Source organism: Passer domesticus, chromosome 3 (assembly GCF_036417665.1).
Source record: "Passer domesticus isolate bPasDom1 chromosome 3, bPasDom1.hap1, whole genome shotgun sequence".
Classification (NCBI taxonomy): domain Eukaryota; kingdom Metazoa; phylum Chordata; class Aves; order Passeriformes; family Passeridae; genus Passer; species Passer domesticus.
Window position 1 is genome coordinate 116,295,644 of NC_087476.1, and position 17,122 is coordinate 116,312,765.

The 17,122-nt window shown below is 37.1% G+C and overlaps 1 protein-coding gene across 12 annotated transcripts in view; it reads left to right on the forward strand.

Annotated features, from left to right (window-relative positions):
* The window catches only part of KIF16B (kinesin family member 16B), a 135,339-nt gene that overhangs the window by 13,479 nt on the left and 104,738 nt on the right, over positions 1-17,122 (forward strand). For all 12 annotated transcript variants that reach the window (XR_010359580.1, XR_010359582.1, XR_010359583.1 and 9 more), the window contains exons 2-10: positions 1,627-1,696; positions 2,696-2,809; positions 6,710-6,826; positions 11,767-11,864; positions 12,364-12,473; positions 13,096-13,238; positions 13,798-13,966; positions 14,115-14,246; positions 16,403-16,578. Coding sequence is in view for 7 of the 12 variants with exons in the window: in XM_064415400.1 (XP_064271470.1) it covers positions 1,627-1,696; positions 2,696-2,809; positions 6,710-6,826; positions 11,767-11,864; positions 12,364-12,473; positions 13,096-13,238; positions 13,798-13,966; positions 14,115-14,246; positions 16,403-16,578 (1,129 nt within the window). In the remaining 5 variants the exon portion in view is untranslated. The remainder of the gene's footprint in view (positions 1-1,626; positions 1,697-2,695; positions 2,810-6,709; positions 6,827-11,766; positions 11,865-12,363; positions 12,474-13,095; positions 13,239-13,797; positions 13,967-14,114; positions 14,247-16,402; positions 16,579-17,122) is intronic.

The window sequence follows — 17,122 nt, forward strand, 5'->3', positions numbered from 1 at the left end:
GAAGCAAGTTACAGTTTGTATTTGAAACACATTTTTATAGTAGGATTGACCATTTTATTGGGCCAAATGACTTGTTACACATTTGCTGAACAAATAGCTACAGCAGGTGGAGGCTGTGGAAGAAGCAGGATGACTGGGAGCCAGCCACAGGCTGCGTTACTGCAATGCCAAGATCTATTTCCTGCAAGAAAATACCATTGGACACTTTTCTCCATTTCCCTGTTTATTATCTGCAGCTGTATTTTGGTGTTTCAGTATCTTAAGTCTAGATCTAGTAATCATAAGACATGCCTCAAAGTTTTCCATGGTAGATCTAAATTCAATTGTATAATTAATGCTATAATTATTACAATTTTCTCTTTCATTAGCTCTAGAAAATAACCTGATGTGTTGATATCTACTTAAGCATTTTTATTTGCCTAATCTTTATTCATTAATGTAGATTTAAAAATGGGTTTTGCTTTTCTTTACTATTTCTGCTGGAAAACTGAATATGAATAGAGGAGCTGGAGAGCAGAGTTGGGTCATCTAGTGCACCACAAAGAAGGAAAAACACTAAAATCCTGAACTTGGTTGTCCTGTTATTGGGAAGAAGTTTCTCTTTTGCATTTTGTGCAAGCGAATATCCAGCACTTGATTGCTCCAAAGCCCTCTTCTTTTGCTCTGCACTGGTCAGGCACACCAGTTTGTCAGCTGACTTAGCAGATGATTGTGGGACAGGTGTGTCAACATTTGAAGAGGGAGGTTTTGTGTGCTGAGCATCTTTCCCTTGTGGCTCTTTTGTCCATGTGCACGTTTTCATTAGCACAGGAGGTGTTGTGCTCGAGGTTGTCATTCAGGAGCAGCCTGTATTGCTCTTATGACTAACAATAGTCAAATTGCATCTCTGGCAAGCACGTTGTTACACGCTGGGTTTAGACACCAAGCTCACAAGTTTTGATGGTAATCTTGAAAACAGTCAGAAGCAATTGTGAAATAAATGCAACTGCATGAAAACATTTCTTTGGAACTGAATTTTTTCCTTCCTGGCATCCTTGTGCTTTGGGAAGCCACAAACCTGTGTAATTCTTTGTTGGTAGTACAGTCTCTCTCCTTCACTGCTATGATGCATCAGAACTCAAAACATGTTTAGTACCTTATTTCTAAAGGAGTTTTAAAATATTAGGTTTTTCTGGTTTAAACATTCAGTCCCTGTTAGCTAGATTATATGGATAATTGGGAACTGCTGCTGCTGGAATGTTGGTGAGAAGCTGGGGCTTGTATTGTTGTGTTCTGTTTTGCCCTTCCTTAAAGCCACATATTTGACTTAACTGGGTTTTGGATCGGAGTGCTTCCAATTAAGAATAAACCACTTAATTGACTTGCAGAGTTAAATTTCTGAAGCAGGTTTCCTCACAATTCTGTTGTTTCTAGATAAAGGAATTTGGAGGCAAGCCCAAGTGCTTCAAATATATGCCATAGAAGTAAATAAACATTGGGCACAATAATTAAAATAAAATAAAAAAATTAATCTGAGAATTGACTGTGGCAGGCTGATGGGTGGAAATGTGACTCTGGGTAATTGTGGTATGTTTTATTTAACTTACTCAAGTCTGTTGTTTTTTGGTTTTGTGGTTTTTTTTTCAGGGAGAAAGATCTTAATGCGAAGTTTATTATTTCAATGGAAAAAAATAAAACAACAATCACAAACTTAAAGGTGAGCAAACACAATTTATGAAAGGAAGTCATAACTCAATAGCTGCCAAAATATGACTGGACAAAACAGTGATGCTTGCTGCACTGTGGTCAATGGCCTCTAGTTGTTAAAATATAGTATTAATGTTTTGGGGAAATCAGGTTACACTGTTAACTTGCTACACTGTGGTTTTCTGAAGAACACTCTATAGGCTCTAGCTCATCATTTTTTCAAGGGTTTATCACTCAGGTCATTACTTAGCTGGCAGATAAAATCCAACAATAGAATAGAGGTATGTTTCTGATAGCTATTAAATCTCTGCTTCATCTGTAGAAGTCTTCTGAAATTCCCATGAAAATGAACCAAACCCAAAATACCCATCACTTGCTATAACCTTTTGATGGTATATTTTAACGTTTCTCTCAGCAAGAGATGTCATGTGCAGCAAATTGGTTTTTGCAAGATAGTTTCTCATGACTAATATATGAAAAGGAGTTTCAGTGTGTAGTTTCTTCAGAATGATTTGGAGCATGGTGAGTCTTGCTGAAGTACAGTGTCAGCGGTCATGTCTTGAATGTGATGATTGCCTTAAACAGCAGGTATGTCACACCTTTTTAATTATGACTCCATGGTGAAGTGCTGTTCACAGTGCAAACATCTCTCTGGCTCCTATAAATTATATGTGTAGGATAATCCCTGATTATAATAACAGCATATATGGACCCATTTAACTGAACCTAAGTATTGTGACAAAAATGTGCTGTGGGGTTAGAAGCAGTAAGTTAAAATTCAAATAATTCCTGCTGTGCTGCTTTATGAGGTGGCTGTCTTCCTTCCTTACTGAAGGGTATACCTGCTCCTAATTTTGTCAGGGTTGTTGGAATCATAATTTTACCTGTCAACATTTCTAAATGTGTATAGTGTTATATTAGATTTGCATTCTGATTATTTATTGTCAAATGTTTTTAATTACTTCATCAGGATGTGTTGTACCAGCTCTGTTTTCTTTTTTTTTAATAGATACCAGAGGGTGCTACTGGAGACACAGGACGAGAAAGAACGAAAACATTTACCTATGATTATTCCTATTTCTCAGCAGACAGTAAAAGTCCCAACTTTGTTTCTCAAGAAATGGTAGGATTTCTGATGTTAATAATTAAATTTTTCCTTTCCCTTTTCTTTGTCTTTGAAGCAATCCATGAAACTTCTTTCCACTGAAAGTGCTTCTTCTGTAATTTAGAAATTTTCTCTATACCTGAGAGTTTGAATTTTGCTTTGTTCTTTTTTTTTAAACTTATCTAACAATGTAAGTGGCGTGTTTTCTAATACAGCAGGCTGAATGCCTTCTTTCAAGTTCTTTTGTCTGATTAATGTTTATAAGGTTAAGTTAGAAAGCATCTCTAAGCACTGAAATTGGTTTTGAAAAACTTCTTAGAAAAAAATCACTTTTGAGAAACAAGCACGTAGCTCTAATTCACTTAGAAACAATCTTACCTAGTTGAAGTGTGGTGTGTATTTTTTTCCCCTTGGTCCAAAAACCTTGGTACACATTGAAGAAGATTCTTTTTTTTTTCCTCCCTTGAGTATTCACCTTAAGGAAAGGACAAAACAGTTTTTCTTTCTGCATAGTCAGAACAGAAGATTAAACTCGGAGCTGTAGGCATTATTCAGATAAACAGACCCTTTGTGACCTTGCATTTCATTTGAATGTGGAACTTTTCAGTTCTTTCCCATTCCCTAATAAATTTATTAAGTGAATCTCAAGTAAGTTGTGATTGCTGACTTCTCTTTTGGTTTTGATGCTGTAAGCTTCAACTGCGAGTAATTCTTTCCCCTAAAAATAATGCAACAGTTTACTGAATATCCTGTAAGCCAGCTGGGTACAAACCTTCTTAGTATGTGTACCATCTGTTCAGGAGCCCTTGAAATCAGGGATGCTGTAATGGCTAATCCTAAAAAGCCTCACGATTAAAACTAGTCATAAGAAACAGTAAGTTGAAGCCATTTAAAAATATTTATGAGAATGACAAGTTTTGCCATTATATATAATATATATACATAATGACTATAATTGATGGGGAATTCAGACGTGGAATTTTTCATTTAACATCAGGGTAAGTGATACATCCTCTTATTTTCTGAATACTTCGTTTATTTCAGTGAGATATTAGGGTCTGGTAATGTATATTCTTAAGCTTTCTGGATTGTTGTTTCTTGATGATGTTCTTTTAAGTAACATTTTTTTTTTGCTGGTTTTTGAAATACCAGGAAACATACATTTCATCTGGCATTCAGTGTAGAAATACCCTAATTACTGTGGCAAATTGAAGTAGTAATGTATTTGAGAGCACTGGTTTGAACCTAAGATTCCAGTGAATGGTTTTAGGCAGGTGTTTCAGGCCATATGGCTTTGCTAGAATTTTAGCAAATGCTTTAAATTGAGCATGCAGAGTCAGGTTATTATTTATTTTAACTAAAGCAGCTTTGCTAATGTATTTTTCTGCTCTGATTCTAAATGAAGCTTCTTGTCATGCATGAGTTGTGACTTAAATTTATGGATATTTAATTCTTGGATCTTCTAGATACCTGCATTTAGATACTTCTGGAAAGCTGTGTTAGACAAGACCACATTAGAGGAACCCCAGGAAGAGATTCATGGTAGTAGTAGGCTCTTGCTGTTACAGTGCAGGTTATTTCCAGAATCCAAATTTGCTGTGAAACAATCAGGTAAATTCTTGTCAAAACAACCATTTGCATAGTAAAGTTGAATGCTTACAAATAGATATCCAGGTTGTAGTCTGTATTGATGTCCAGTTTCCACATATAAGTGAGAAGTTCCCCTTTTCCTTCTGGTGCCATTTACCTCTTTCAGAGTGGGTCAGGTAGAGGCAAGATTACTATAACTTGCCCATGTCAGTAGAAACAAAAATAAATTAAAATGCCCATATACTGATGGCTGCAGCAGCCTTGAGCAATAAATTTTAAAGATGTGAGTTTTATGATTGGTAATGATAGGATAAATCATAAATGTGGCTTCAATGTCTGTGTTCAGTATTGTCCTGTTAAAGTGTGTTCCACAGCCTTGGACACCTCCTTTATCTGGACTGGCAGGAGTGTGGACTTCTCTTGCTCAGCTACAAAAATATTGTTTCTCAGGTGTTGTTTTAATTACACTGTGTGCAGTGCTTCAAAAACAAAAGGAGTTTTTAAACTATAGGAGTGCAAGTCCTAAACATGCACTGCACAAGGTACTGTTCTGCTTTTGTTAATGATTTCATATTTAATTGGAAGGCTTTGTAGTTAAGCTCTTATCAAGTTCCTGCAGAAATTACAATTTACTGCACCAATGGCATGGAAGGGCCTCTTTTTCGCATTCATCTTGCCAGGGAATAAAATTGATCTTGATTGTTGGTGATGTGGTTGCCTAGTGCCCTTTGTTCATAATTGTTATATTTTTCCATTTGAAAGGCAGAAAAATAAGAAGTGGAAATCTGTCTAATACTGCATACCTTATTAATATTCCTTGTAGATGCAAAATAAACTTTAGTATTCCAAAGTTAGAGTGGGGATGGCAATTTGCCATCAAGCTTCTTCATTTGTATTCCTGACTGAGAAAAAAATAGAGTTTTGATATTTGCTGCCCATTTGTGACAAACCGGTGTCCCATCCAGACAGTCTTTGCTTCTAACCTGTGTGTTCAGACAAGGCTGACTGTACCTGTCCTATGCACTACCTAAAATCACATGCAAAACATACACAAATTTTTAAAAAGGAAAATTCCATCAAAAAAAGCAATGAATAAAGACTTGGACGCAGAGAAAACTAGGGGAAAGAATAAAGTAGCTTTGGCTGTTATGTTCTTTGAGAGATGTAACTGGTTACAGCACTCTCCTTTGCTGGAGGGAAGGTCAAGTGAGGTATTCCAAAGGCACATTTGAAGATTAGTGATTAAAGAAATTACCCAGCACTCATTCTAGGGAGAAGCTGTGAGGTTATACTGTGCTTGTGCCATTCACTATTAAAAATTGCTTGTATGCCTTGGAGAATATAAACCACATAAATTGCAGACAAGTAGTTAAACTATGTGAAGCATCTATGAGATTTTTGGAAATCATGTGTAGATGGTGAGACACAGATTAATATTTTAATTGGGAGAAATGCTGCACCAAGTGTTACTCCTCGCCCAGTGAGGGGTATGGATTGAAATGAGGGGTAATGATGATGAAAGGTCAGGCAGATCTGTGAGGTATGTTGGAGTGAGCCAGTGTTGTAGAGGAAGGTGGTGAAGGCATCTGGTGAGAGCTGAATTTATTCAGTGAGAGCAGAGTCCCGTATTGTGTGATGTGGAGGAAGGATCATTGCTAGTTATTACATGTTGAGAGTAAATGAGAAGGGGTTAAATGATGAAAAAGGGTCACTTACCACATTAAAAACAAGTTTCCATGTTTGCCAACCTAAAAAGCATTGCTATGTGAAAGCCACTTATGGGGAAAATGCAGAGAAGATTATGGGTCATGTTTTTACACTTGATTAAAGCAAAAAACCAAAACCAACCAATAAAATGCTCCAAAAAGAGAAAGGAAGAAACTGACAGAATCATGGAAATGTGTGTCCTTTTGAGCAGGGACTGGATATTTGCAGAATGTGGAGAGTTGGTGAAGATACAGAATATAATAACATAAGATACAAATAATGTAAGATACATAAGATACAAAAAGGTAATAACAATAACAAAAGTGAATGGAGTAGCTGAGATTGCTGAAGGACATTGGGGCTTTAGAAAAGAAAGCAGCAATTTGACATGTCAAGTGTTCCGTGACAGAGAAACAAATAAAAAGCAAATCACTCCAGCGCTGTAAATGAAATGTGGTAGTAAGACAGTATTTTATTTGAAATATTAATTTCCTCTGCTATAGTAAATATGTGTTTTGTCATTGTGTTGTGGTATTCTTCAATATTTGCCATGCTGGGCTGATGACAATATTCTTCCCCAAGCTTCTGTTGGCTTAAACATTCTTTTTATTTTATTTTTAGGTTTTCAGAAATCTTGGTACGGAGGTGCTTAAATCTGCTTTTGAAGGTTATAACGCCTCTGTTTTTGCATATGGACAGACGGGCTCTGGGAAGTCCTACACCATGATGGGAAATGCGGTACGTTGTGTTTTCATTCAGCTGAGGAATACCAGCTTGGAAGGGCCCTCAAGGATTGTTTGACCTAACTTTTCTTGGCAAAAGCATCATCAAGACAAGATGGCCCAGCATCCTGCTCATATGAATCTTAAAAGTGTCAATTCTTTGGAATCCACTACTCTCCTGGTGACATAATTCTAATCACTGATTGTTCTCATGGAAAATGGTCCTCTTGTATCCAGTCCTATTCTCTGCAGGAGTAATTTGTGTCTGTTACCACTGTACTTAGTATGTGACTCCTTGGAAATAGGAGACTCCATCTTCTCTGTAGGCACTTGTTAAATACTGGAACATGATTATAAGGTCTCTTCTAAGCCTTTTGTTCTCAAGGCTGAACAAATCCAACTCCCTCTACCTTTCTTCGCATGGCAGCTTCCCAGTCCTTTGGTCATCCTTGTGGCCCTTATCTGGACCATTTCCAGCCTGTCCACATCTTTTTTTTATGATAGAGACCAAAACTGAGTGCAGTATTCTAGGTGTGACCTGACAAGTGCTGAGTAGAGTGGGATAATGACTTTTCATCCCTGCCCTGGTTTGTTGTGATGCTGCCAGTATCTCCTATTGGCTTTCCTTGCCACACTCTTTGCTCTTGTGGTGCTTGCTGTCCACAGGACCCCAAAGTCCCTTTCTGCAGAGCTGCTCTCCAGCCAGATAGATCCCAGCCTTTGCTGTGCTCCTGGATTATGTTCTCTCATGTGCAAGACCTTATATTTGTTGAACTTAATAAAATTCTTGTTAGCCCACTATTCCAGTTTATCCAGGTCTTCCTTCAGGGTGGCTGTCCCTTCTGAAGCATCAACTTCCCTACTTGCTTTGGTGTCTTCATCAGACTTTATTGTGCTACTCTTGGTCCCATTGTTCAGGTCACTTACGAAGAGTTAAACAGCATTGGGCCCAGTATTGATTCCTGGAGACCTCACTCGTGACAAGTTTCCAGTTTTACAAGGAGCTGTTTGCCACCACCCTCTGAGTGCAGCCTGTAAGCCAGTTCCCACCCGCACACAGACCCCTTGTCTAGACCAGAACATGTTAGTTTCTTTAGCAGCAGGCTCTGGGAAACCATGTTTAAAACCTTGGAGAATTCCAAGTAGATAATGTTCACTTTTTGTGCCACATTGAGTGAGCAGGTGTATATTTTTGTTGGAATGGATTAAAATTAGCATGTTTTTTATGGAATTTTTAATACTGCTTCTGTCTGTATGCTACTAACCCTTCCATGTATCACGCCTTCTAACCAGTAATTTTTGTTCAGTAACGAAACCAAAAATTTCTAATGTTACTGCTGATTTTCTATGCCCAATTTGAGACAGAAAAAAGGAGATACTGATTTTGAGAAAATTAATGATCAGCTTTTTCTGAAGATATGTGCTTTTTAAACCTCTTTTGAAGACTCAGAAGACTAAAATAGGTCCTTAGAGAAGGCTGTTGGGCAATAAGCAGAAATTGGGCATGACAGTAGTTCATCAAAGCCTTATGAGGTTATACAGGAAATTAAATTTTAAGGATTATGTCCTGTTGAGCACTGCAGGAAGAGGAAGGTGTGACAGGAGGTATTTGGCAGTTTGTGAATGAAGGATGGGAGTGGTTTCTCGCAGTTGCCTCTGTGACTGTTCAAGGACAGAGAGAACCCACTAAACTGTTTGGGGTGGAGCAGTTTAGAAAGACTGACTGATGAAGCCTGTTTGCTGGGCAGCCTCTGCAGGTTTCATTCTTTAATCCTTGGAAAATAAATGTATTGTGTCTTCTCCCAGTAGAAATGAAAAGGAGAAAATTAATGCTTATCCTTCTTTGGATAGATCAGTCTTCTGAAATGTAGTAAGATTGGGCTCTTTGCACCTCCTCTAGCTTAGGAGAGTAAATTAGCTGTAAATATTTTTCTTTGTTGTCACAAAATAAGTAGCTTTATATTTACCTCAATATCATAAGCAGAATAGACTTTTGTAACCAGAAAAGATCTCACAACCTAGGTGTGGATTTCTATTTAAGAAATTCATAAAAGTGACATTTTTATGAGACTGCCTCACTATATATAATGACTGTAATTATCAAAACAGTTTGCAAATGAATAGATGCTGGAGTTTGTTTGACACTATTCAGTAATAAAGGTCTAATCTTCTTGGCATGATACATAAATACTTTAATCTGGCTTTGTATAGAGTGGATATAAGGTATACTCAGCTGGCAAGTTAAATGCTTCAAATTGATGGCCCTGTCAGAGAAACTACAGTGCTATAAGAAAACTTGAATTGGAAATAAGTATTCTTTCTTCCCTACTTCAATTTAAAAAGCCTGGGTTCTGTTCTCGTTTTGTTTTCAATATTTGCTGTTCTTGGCTCTGAAAGGTTTCTTCTGCAATTCTATGTACAGCAATCATTTCAAGAAATATGTGAGCCAGTCAGAATGTTGAGGAGAGGTACTGAAATGAGCAGATATCTATAAAATATCAGGAAATTCAGACTTGGATATGCAGAGAAGGCAAGACTATGGTGGATTAAAAGTCTTCTAAGACCTGAAAGGCTGCTATAGAAAGGAAGAGAGTAATTTGCTCCTTATGGTCAAGATACATGGGCAAAACTCAGTACATTTAAATTGCAATAAGGATTTTTCTGGTTAGATAGCACAGAAGAAGAACTAGCTTTTAATGAGAAAATTCAGCTTTTGAGTGAACTACCTATTTTGTTTCTTCTGATTTTCATGTCTGGAAACTTTGTAGGCCAGGAAAAAAAAAAACAGTCAAAGCTGTAGTTGATCCTGCTCTTCAGCTCTAGAGGGTGAAAAGGCAAAAGTGTTTAAATATAGTTTCCAATAAAGAGTGTACATTCTTTAAGATGTACATTTTACTAGCATAATACTCTGGGAACTGTGTGTGCTTCCTTTCTCAACATTATATTGCTAAGGTTGAAATTACTCACTTAGAGCTTGTACTTCCTATTTTAAGCCTCTTTTTGTGGTTGCTGGATTATGTCAGACAGTAATGATTTGCCTAAAACTTTGTGATAGATCTTCCATGTTTTTTTCCCTAAGCTTTAATTAAAACTATTCAGGTGTTTCCAAGCATGAGATGAAAGAAAAGTATATTCCCTCTTCTGTTGTGTAAAAAAAAAAAAAATAAAATGTGTGTGGGAATTTCCAACACTGACCCATGAAATTTTACCTGGAAATAGAGATTGATAATTGACAGATATTGGGAAAAGCTGCTCCTCTGTTGCCAGAGGCAAGTGTCTCCAAAAAAGCCTGATTAATCTGCAAGTTTTTCCCTTAATCTAGGATTTTCTTTTTTTAACCAAGGTGCAGTCATGTTAAGAACTAGGAAAGATAGGAGTAGAGAAGAGATTATTATTTCAAAGAATGAAGCTTGGTTTGAGAAGGATAGAGAGACTGATTAAGAGGAGGAAGAAGTTGGGAAAAGGCAGAATGGAGGGATAAAGTATAACTAAGAAACTGGAAGTGACTGGATGATGAATTGGGAATTTTATCTGGGCAAAGAGAAGGAAGAGAAGCTCAGAGGTGGCACCTGGAACATGATTGTTGTGACAGAGAATGCAGAGGGAAACTGAAGAATGAGGGCAGAGGGACCAGTATAGGAGCCAACTTGAGTGTGCTTGGACAGAAAGGGTTGGATTTTTGTAGGAGTCCAAGAAGAGAAATCTTTGCCTGTGGAGCACTAGCTCTGTCAGAGTTTGGTGCAGGGGGAATCCATTTGCTTTGTGTTTTCCTGTTGCCAGTTATCTGTAGAATCCCACCAGGCAAGCTCTTAGGTGCCTGGAGTGCCTAGTCTATGTTCATATTGAATGCGTGGTCTGGCTTGTCCTAATTTGCATCCCACTTAATTACAAGGCCCCTGACTCTAAACACAAGAGCATTTCTTGTTGCAGTTGTAGATGTTTAGTCCATCACATTGAATCTCTTACATATTTATAGACTGGAGGGAAATTACAGCTGACAGACTGTTTTGTGAGCTGCTCCTGCTCCTCTTAGCCCAAAGCTCATCTGTATGTGTGCATCCTGTCGTGTTATTCCAGGGAGCCATGGCTCTGAGGAAGTGTTAACTGCCATCTCCCTGAAGTGGTGGGGAGATGGCCTCAGCAGGAGTTGGTCGCTTGGGGCAGCTGGGAGTGAGCACCCCTGTGTCAGATGAGACCAGACCTGTGTGGCACTCCTGCTCCTCTGCTGTGGGGAAAGCCCTCGCTACAGCTTTCTGCTTGGCTGGACCAGCAAGGAAAGCTGCATGCTAAGTTTCTGGGTATCTCAGTGGGATAGATCTTATTCAGTTTGCTTTATTAAACCAACCGAGCATTTCATGCATAAAAACTCTTTATTTGCAGAGACAAACATTCAGTAGTTAATATCAAATTAAATTTGGCTGGATTGTGGGGTATGGTGAATGAAGATTTAATTTTGTCATCGGTATTAATTTATTCAGAGGACCTGTTGCAGTTTTCAACACAGGAAGGACTGTGACCTGAGAATTGGGGGTTTGAATGAAAATGTCCCATGGCTGTTCGTATATGGCTCTTGTCCTGTTCTCTGCAGTTCTTGCCAAGTCCACAGTGAAATGAGATGGAGGCAATTAAAGATACTGGTGAAATAAGGCAGTTCGTGACTTACTCTGGGGAGCCAGTCTCTGCCTTAAGCAATTGGGATTATTCAAACTGAATGAGAGGGACAAAATGTATTCCAGTAGCAAATAAATGAAGCTGGTTGTACATTCCACACACAAAAGGGTTAAAGTGGCAAGGTGATTGCAGTTAAATAAAAGGCAAGAGTGTTTGCTGAAAAGTTTTGATTTCTTCCCCTTTCTTGGAGTCTTAAACTCTCCACTAGTCATCTAGGGTTTTATTTTTCAAAATATATTGTGCATGCATATGTAGCCTTGAAATTAAGAGTTGTTGTTATTGCAGGGTGATGCAGGTTTGATACCACGAATTTGTGAAGGATTATTCAGCAAAATAAGTGAAAAAACAAAGCGGAATGAGGCATCCTTTCGAACGGAAGTCAGGTAGGTCTTGGCATGTTAAGAGTTTGCAGGTTATCAAACTTGTTTCAGTTACAAACACTCTGTTTCATTTTATCTGGGAAGAATGCATATTTTTCAAAAATGACTTTTTATGCTTGGCCTCAATCCTGTAATTGATTTTTGTTGGCACTTGTAGTCAAAATGTGCAGTGCTTGTACCTTCAATCCAAGAGCTGTGCATGTTGTGTCATTTATATGATAGTGCAAATGCATTTGCTGCTGGACAGCATCTTCATTTTTTTTACCCTTTATTTCAGACTAACATTAGGAGGTCTTGATCTTGCTCATGTCTGCTTTCTTTCCACTTGCCTTTTTAGCTTTTTCCTTTATGATGCAATACCTTGTAGTCATTATTATCTTAAGCCAACTTTGGGTCTATGTTTTTGCTCTGAGCATTTTGCTTTCATACTTGTGTTAGTATGGCTTTCCTTTTATAAAAGGCTCTTGAATCAGTCAGTGGCTTTCTATTCTTTTTCTTTCAGTTATTTGGAAATTTATAATGAGCGTGTGAGAGATCTTCTCCGAAGGAAGTCATCAAAAACGAACAATTTACGAATACGGGAACATCCAAAAGAAGGGCCATATGTTGAGGGTAAAAACACTTAAATTGTTTTACACTGCATATTTTATTGCCTTTATATGTTCTAAAATGTAGCATCTAATTGTGTAGGGCATTTTATCTTTTAAAATATAAATTATGGTGGATGCAGTGCCTTACTTTGGTAAAAAGCATTGAAGGAATAGCTTCTAATTATGCATCTCTACTTGCTTTCCCAATCCAAAACTTATTACAGAGTTTTTTATCTGCAAATTTATAACACATTTTTAAGTAATGTTAAGAGACACAATTGGTTTTAATGGTTTGTTGACTATAATTAATAAATCTTGGATATCTAGATGAAATGAAAATCTATTAGGATCTAATTGTCCTAATCTGTTCTCTGCCAGGGAAGATTCATGTCTCTTGTGGGATTATGCTCATGTTATTCTACTAAATAATTTAATAGGATTGTGTATTTTTTTCTTTTTTGCTGTAAATGTGTAAGTTGTCCAGTGTTCATATGAAGCCTCATTCCTTTCCTTAGGTGATGAACAAGTATGACAATAAACACTAATTGCAGCAATAGTTTGCAGTAGTGAGGGTAATTTGAATCTTTTTGTAAAGAAAATTAAGGACATATATGAGCATACTGTAACACTCTGCTTTGCTTCAGACTTGTCTAAACATTTAGTCCAAAATTATGCTGATGTTGAGGAACTTATGGATGCAGGAAATATAAATAGGACGACGGCTGCAACTGGAATGAATGATGTTAGCAGCAGGTCACATGCCATTTTCACAATCAACTTCACTCAGGTAACAAAACAAAACTCCTTCAAGAGACTGGACATGTTTCTTTAGAGCATAGTCTGTGTAGCAAACTCCTTTTCTAATGACTTCCAATGCTCTTTGTTGTTGTTTTTTGGGGGCTTTTTAGAAAGCCATGGATGACCTGCTAGATGAAGAGAACTTGGAGTTGGGGGAGAAATTAAGTGTAAATTTGTCTGTGCATGCTATAACTTATTGAAAGCAATATATAAATATAATACAAATATTGTAAGCTTGATGAAATGAGTGCAGTACATGGTCACTGCATCATGTAAATTAAAACTCATGGTGTCGTAAGCTTGTCTGTAAATGGCTAAAAAAGTTGTAAATATTACAATTTAAAGAAATAATATGGGAGTTATGCAGCCATTCGTTATCAAATGTCTTTCAGTAGCATCTTTAATATACCTGTCCTCTCAAGATCTCCTATTGTGAACAAGTTAAATTTAGTCATGTCATGAAAAAGGCCACTAAATTTGATTCAGTAAAAGTGCAGTATTTATTAGCTTAACATACTTTTCTTTGTTTTATTTTTTCTTTTCTTTAGGCTAAATTTGATTCTGAAATGCCTTGTGAAACTGTTAGCAAGATTCATTTGGTAGATCTTGCTGGAAGTGAGAGAGCAGATGCCACTGGTGCCACAGGGGTTAGATTAAAGGAAGGAGGGAATATTAACAAATCTCTAGTTACTCTGGGAAATGTAATTTCTGCCTTAGGTAAGTCTCTGGTTTTTGTGCTTGTCTGTCTTGAGGTGATTTTAGTCATTAAATATCTTTGTTTACTTACACAAATAATGGCCTATCACATTTTTGAAAATGAATTAAAATATCTAATTTTAATTTTTTTTCTATCTTCTTATTACAGCTGATTTATCTCAGGATGCAACAAATCCTCCTTCAAAGAAGAAACAAGTATTTGTGCCTTACAGGGACTCGGTGTTGACTTGGCTATTAAAAGATAGCCTGGGAGGAAACTCCAAAACTATAATGATTGCCAGTAAGTGAATCTGAATTCTGAATAGTTCATGCTTAATAGGAGTGGCTGTAAATCTTTAGATTCCAGATGTTTTGTTAAGGAACAACATGGTTTGCACATATTAGTGATTTCTTTCTTTCTTTCTGAGCTTTCTAATAACATTCTGTTTTTTTATTTACACGCTGCACAGCGTAACTAAAGCTTTGTGCATCTGGTCTGTCCTGGTGTGTGAATCAGTTGCTGTTCTTTTTTTTGTTGCATTAGTCTGGTCTCTTTTGACATCCTGTGGGAAAGATGGTCACTTTTATCTAACCTTCTAAAAGCACACAACATTTTAACTTCTTGTCTAAATTTAAGTATGATGAGTTGTGTTGAAAACTCTTACAGCTTCCTTTTTACCCATAGGAAGGTCTGCAAGGATCACTTAGTTTAAAACCCTGCCTATGCCATATGTATTGCAGGTTTGTCAACAAATTGGAATGGGAATGCCATTCCCAAAAAATCAAAATGAAGCCAGGATGATATTTAAGGGGAGGTGAGGATTTTGGAGGTTGGAAATCATAGAATGGTTTGGGTTGGAAGGGACCTTAAAGATGGTTTAGCTCCATCCCTCCTGCCATGGACAGGGTCACCTTTCACTAGGGTGCTCAGAGCTAGTACAGAAACACCAGCTGTGTTTCTGGTTCTTCAGAACCAGTCAAATTCTTTGGGTAGCAGTTCCTTTATTGTAGGATTTTGGGGATGTTTTTGGAATCCATGCCACTTGTTCTCCTCAGGAGAATCATAGTAGTGCCAATAGATGGTTGTGGACCAGACTCTGCTTTGGTGTTCTGGGTTGGTTTTTTTTTTTTTTTTCACAGAGGGGTTGGGAAGAGAAGTTTTAGAAACACAGTGAGCTTTCAGTGCCTATACTCATGATTACAGTACTCAGCTTTTTCAGCTACTTCCTCATCTATTAGTGATACTTCTGCTAGGCAGAGCCCTGATGGTTGATCTTTGCTTCAGCAGTAACTCTACTGGTAATGTGGTAGAATTCCCTAACAGCCCAGTAAGCTGTCCACATACATTTGTCCTGCCTTTTCTATAATTAAGCACAAAAAAAATGCAGGAAGATCACTTTAAACTGTAGGAAAGGCTGTAGAAAAATATGTCTGATAATGATGTGTTATATTTCTGTAACATATTGTAATATCCTTCCAGAAAAAGAATAATTGAGTAGTGAACAGGAAAAAGTAGATAAAGCAGAGAAGTGAGAGTGTGAGCTAGGGGAGTTATAGGCTGTTTCAAAGTGCATCTCCTGTATGCTCAGAGAATCTCTACCACAAAAAAAAAAAAATTGTTTTTGAGAGAATGAAAAAGGACAGATTATTTTAGTTGCTTAATTAGTTTTTCAGGTGTTTTCATTGTCTGGTTCTCTGCATCTCTTGTTCTTTGATCATTAAGATTTCTGGATGCTTTTTTCTTCTGTGTTTCTACTCATCTATTTGGATGCCTTTAATTATCTTTTTAATTTGGAACATCATATATATTGTTAGGAAAATTAAGGGGGGAAGGATAGCATTAGCACTTGCATTTAAAGTGCATTGTTTTTCCTGGCTAGGTTGCTTGAAAAATAATACTGGTTTCTCTTGATGTATCAGATAGCTGACAGTTCTGTGGGCTGCCAGATGCCTGCAGCTCAGGAGTACAGCTAGATTTGTAAATTATAGAAGCTCTTCTCTTGTTTTGGTTCTCCTGTCTGTTTATTTTTTGTTTTAATGCTGTTTCATTTCCCTACTGTGTTTTACCTGGAATGTCTTTTCTTTTCAATGATTACATCGATGCTTAAAAAATATTCACTGTTTTCCCAAGTGATCTTATAAAAAATTGCAAGAAAACCTGTGAAGTATTCATATAGAACATTTATGTTTACCAGGGAAATGTAAATGTTAAATTTTGCAACACTTGGTTGTTAGACCTGATTATCCTAATACACTTATCTCATACAGTGTTTACTTATGCAAAGTTTAGTGACATGAAATTGATGAAGAATTGGAACAAATTGTAACCATACTGGTAAATGATATATTTCTGTCTCTTCACCCACATTGAATTTGTCTGACTTTTAAAATGTAAACTAACTTCAGTAAATGCAACATATGGTGCTAGATAAACTGCTTCTGATTTCACGTCCTTAGCTATTTCACCTGCTGATGTCAATTATGGAGAAACTTTAAGTACACTTCGCTATGCAAATAGAGCCAAAAACATCATCAACAAGCCTACTATTAATGAGGATCCAAACGTCAAACTGATCCGTGAGCTGAGAGCTGAAATAGCCCGACTGAAAGCCCTGCTTGCTCAAGGGAATCAGGTTAGCTTTACTTGGAATTTATGTGTAATTTTCCTTGAGTTATAATGTCTATTTCTAGAATGCAATTATCTTTCATTATATTGATTTGAGTAAACAAGCTCTATGAGGCTACGAATGAATATTAGTTTCCTGATGGAATCATTTTCCATATGGCCAGCAGATTACCTCTTTTAACATAAGGGGGGAAAAAATTGTCTTCCCAAAGGTTTTAGGTTTCTGGTAGTATAATCTGAGCTGGATTGTGGTGTGCTGTGGAACAGATAGTTAACACAACATAAGGAGATTGAGCAGGAACATAATCTTCTGGGTCTGTCTTGATGGACTGAAGAGGTACTTCGTGTAGTATCTTAAAAAAGGTAGAAGGTTTAAAGTGTTCAAGATGCATAAATATGAAAATGTAGGGTATGAATGGATTTAAACAATACATTTTAATTGTGTTTGGCTGTGCAGTACATTAGAAGGCACATAACATTCTAAATACCTAAAAATATTTTCAGTGGTAGTGTAAGAAAAAAAAAATTCTCTGGTTCACTTTTGCATGATT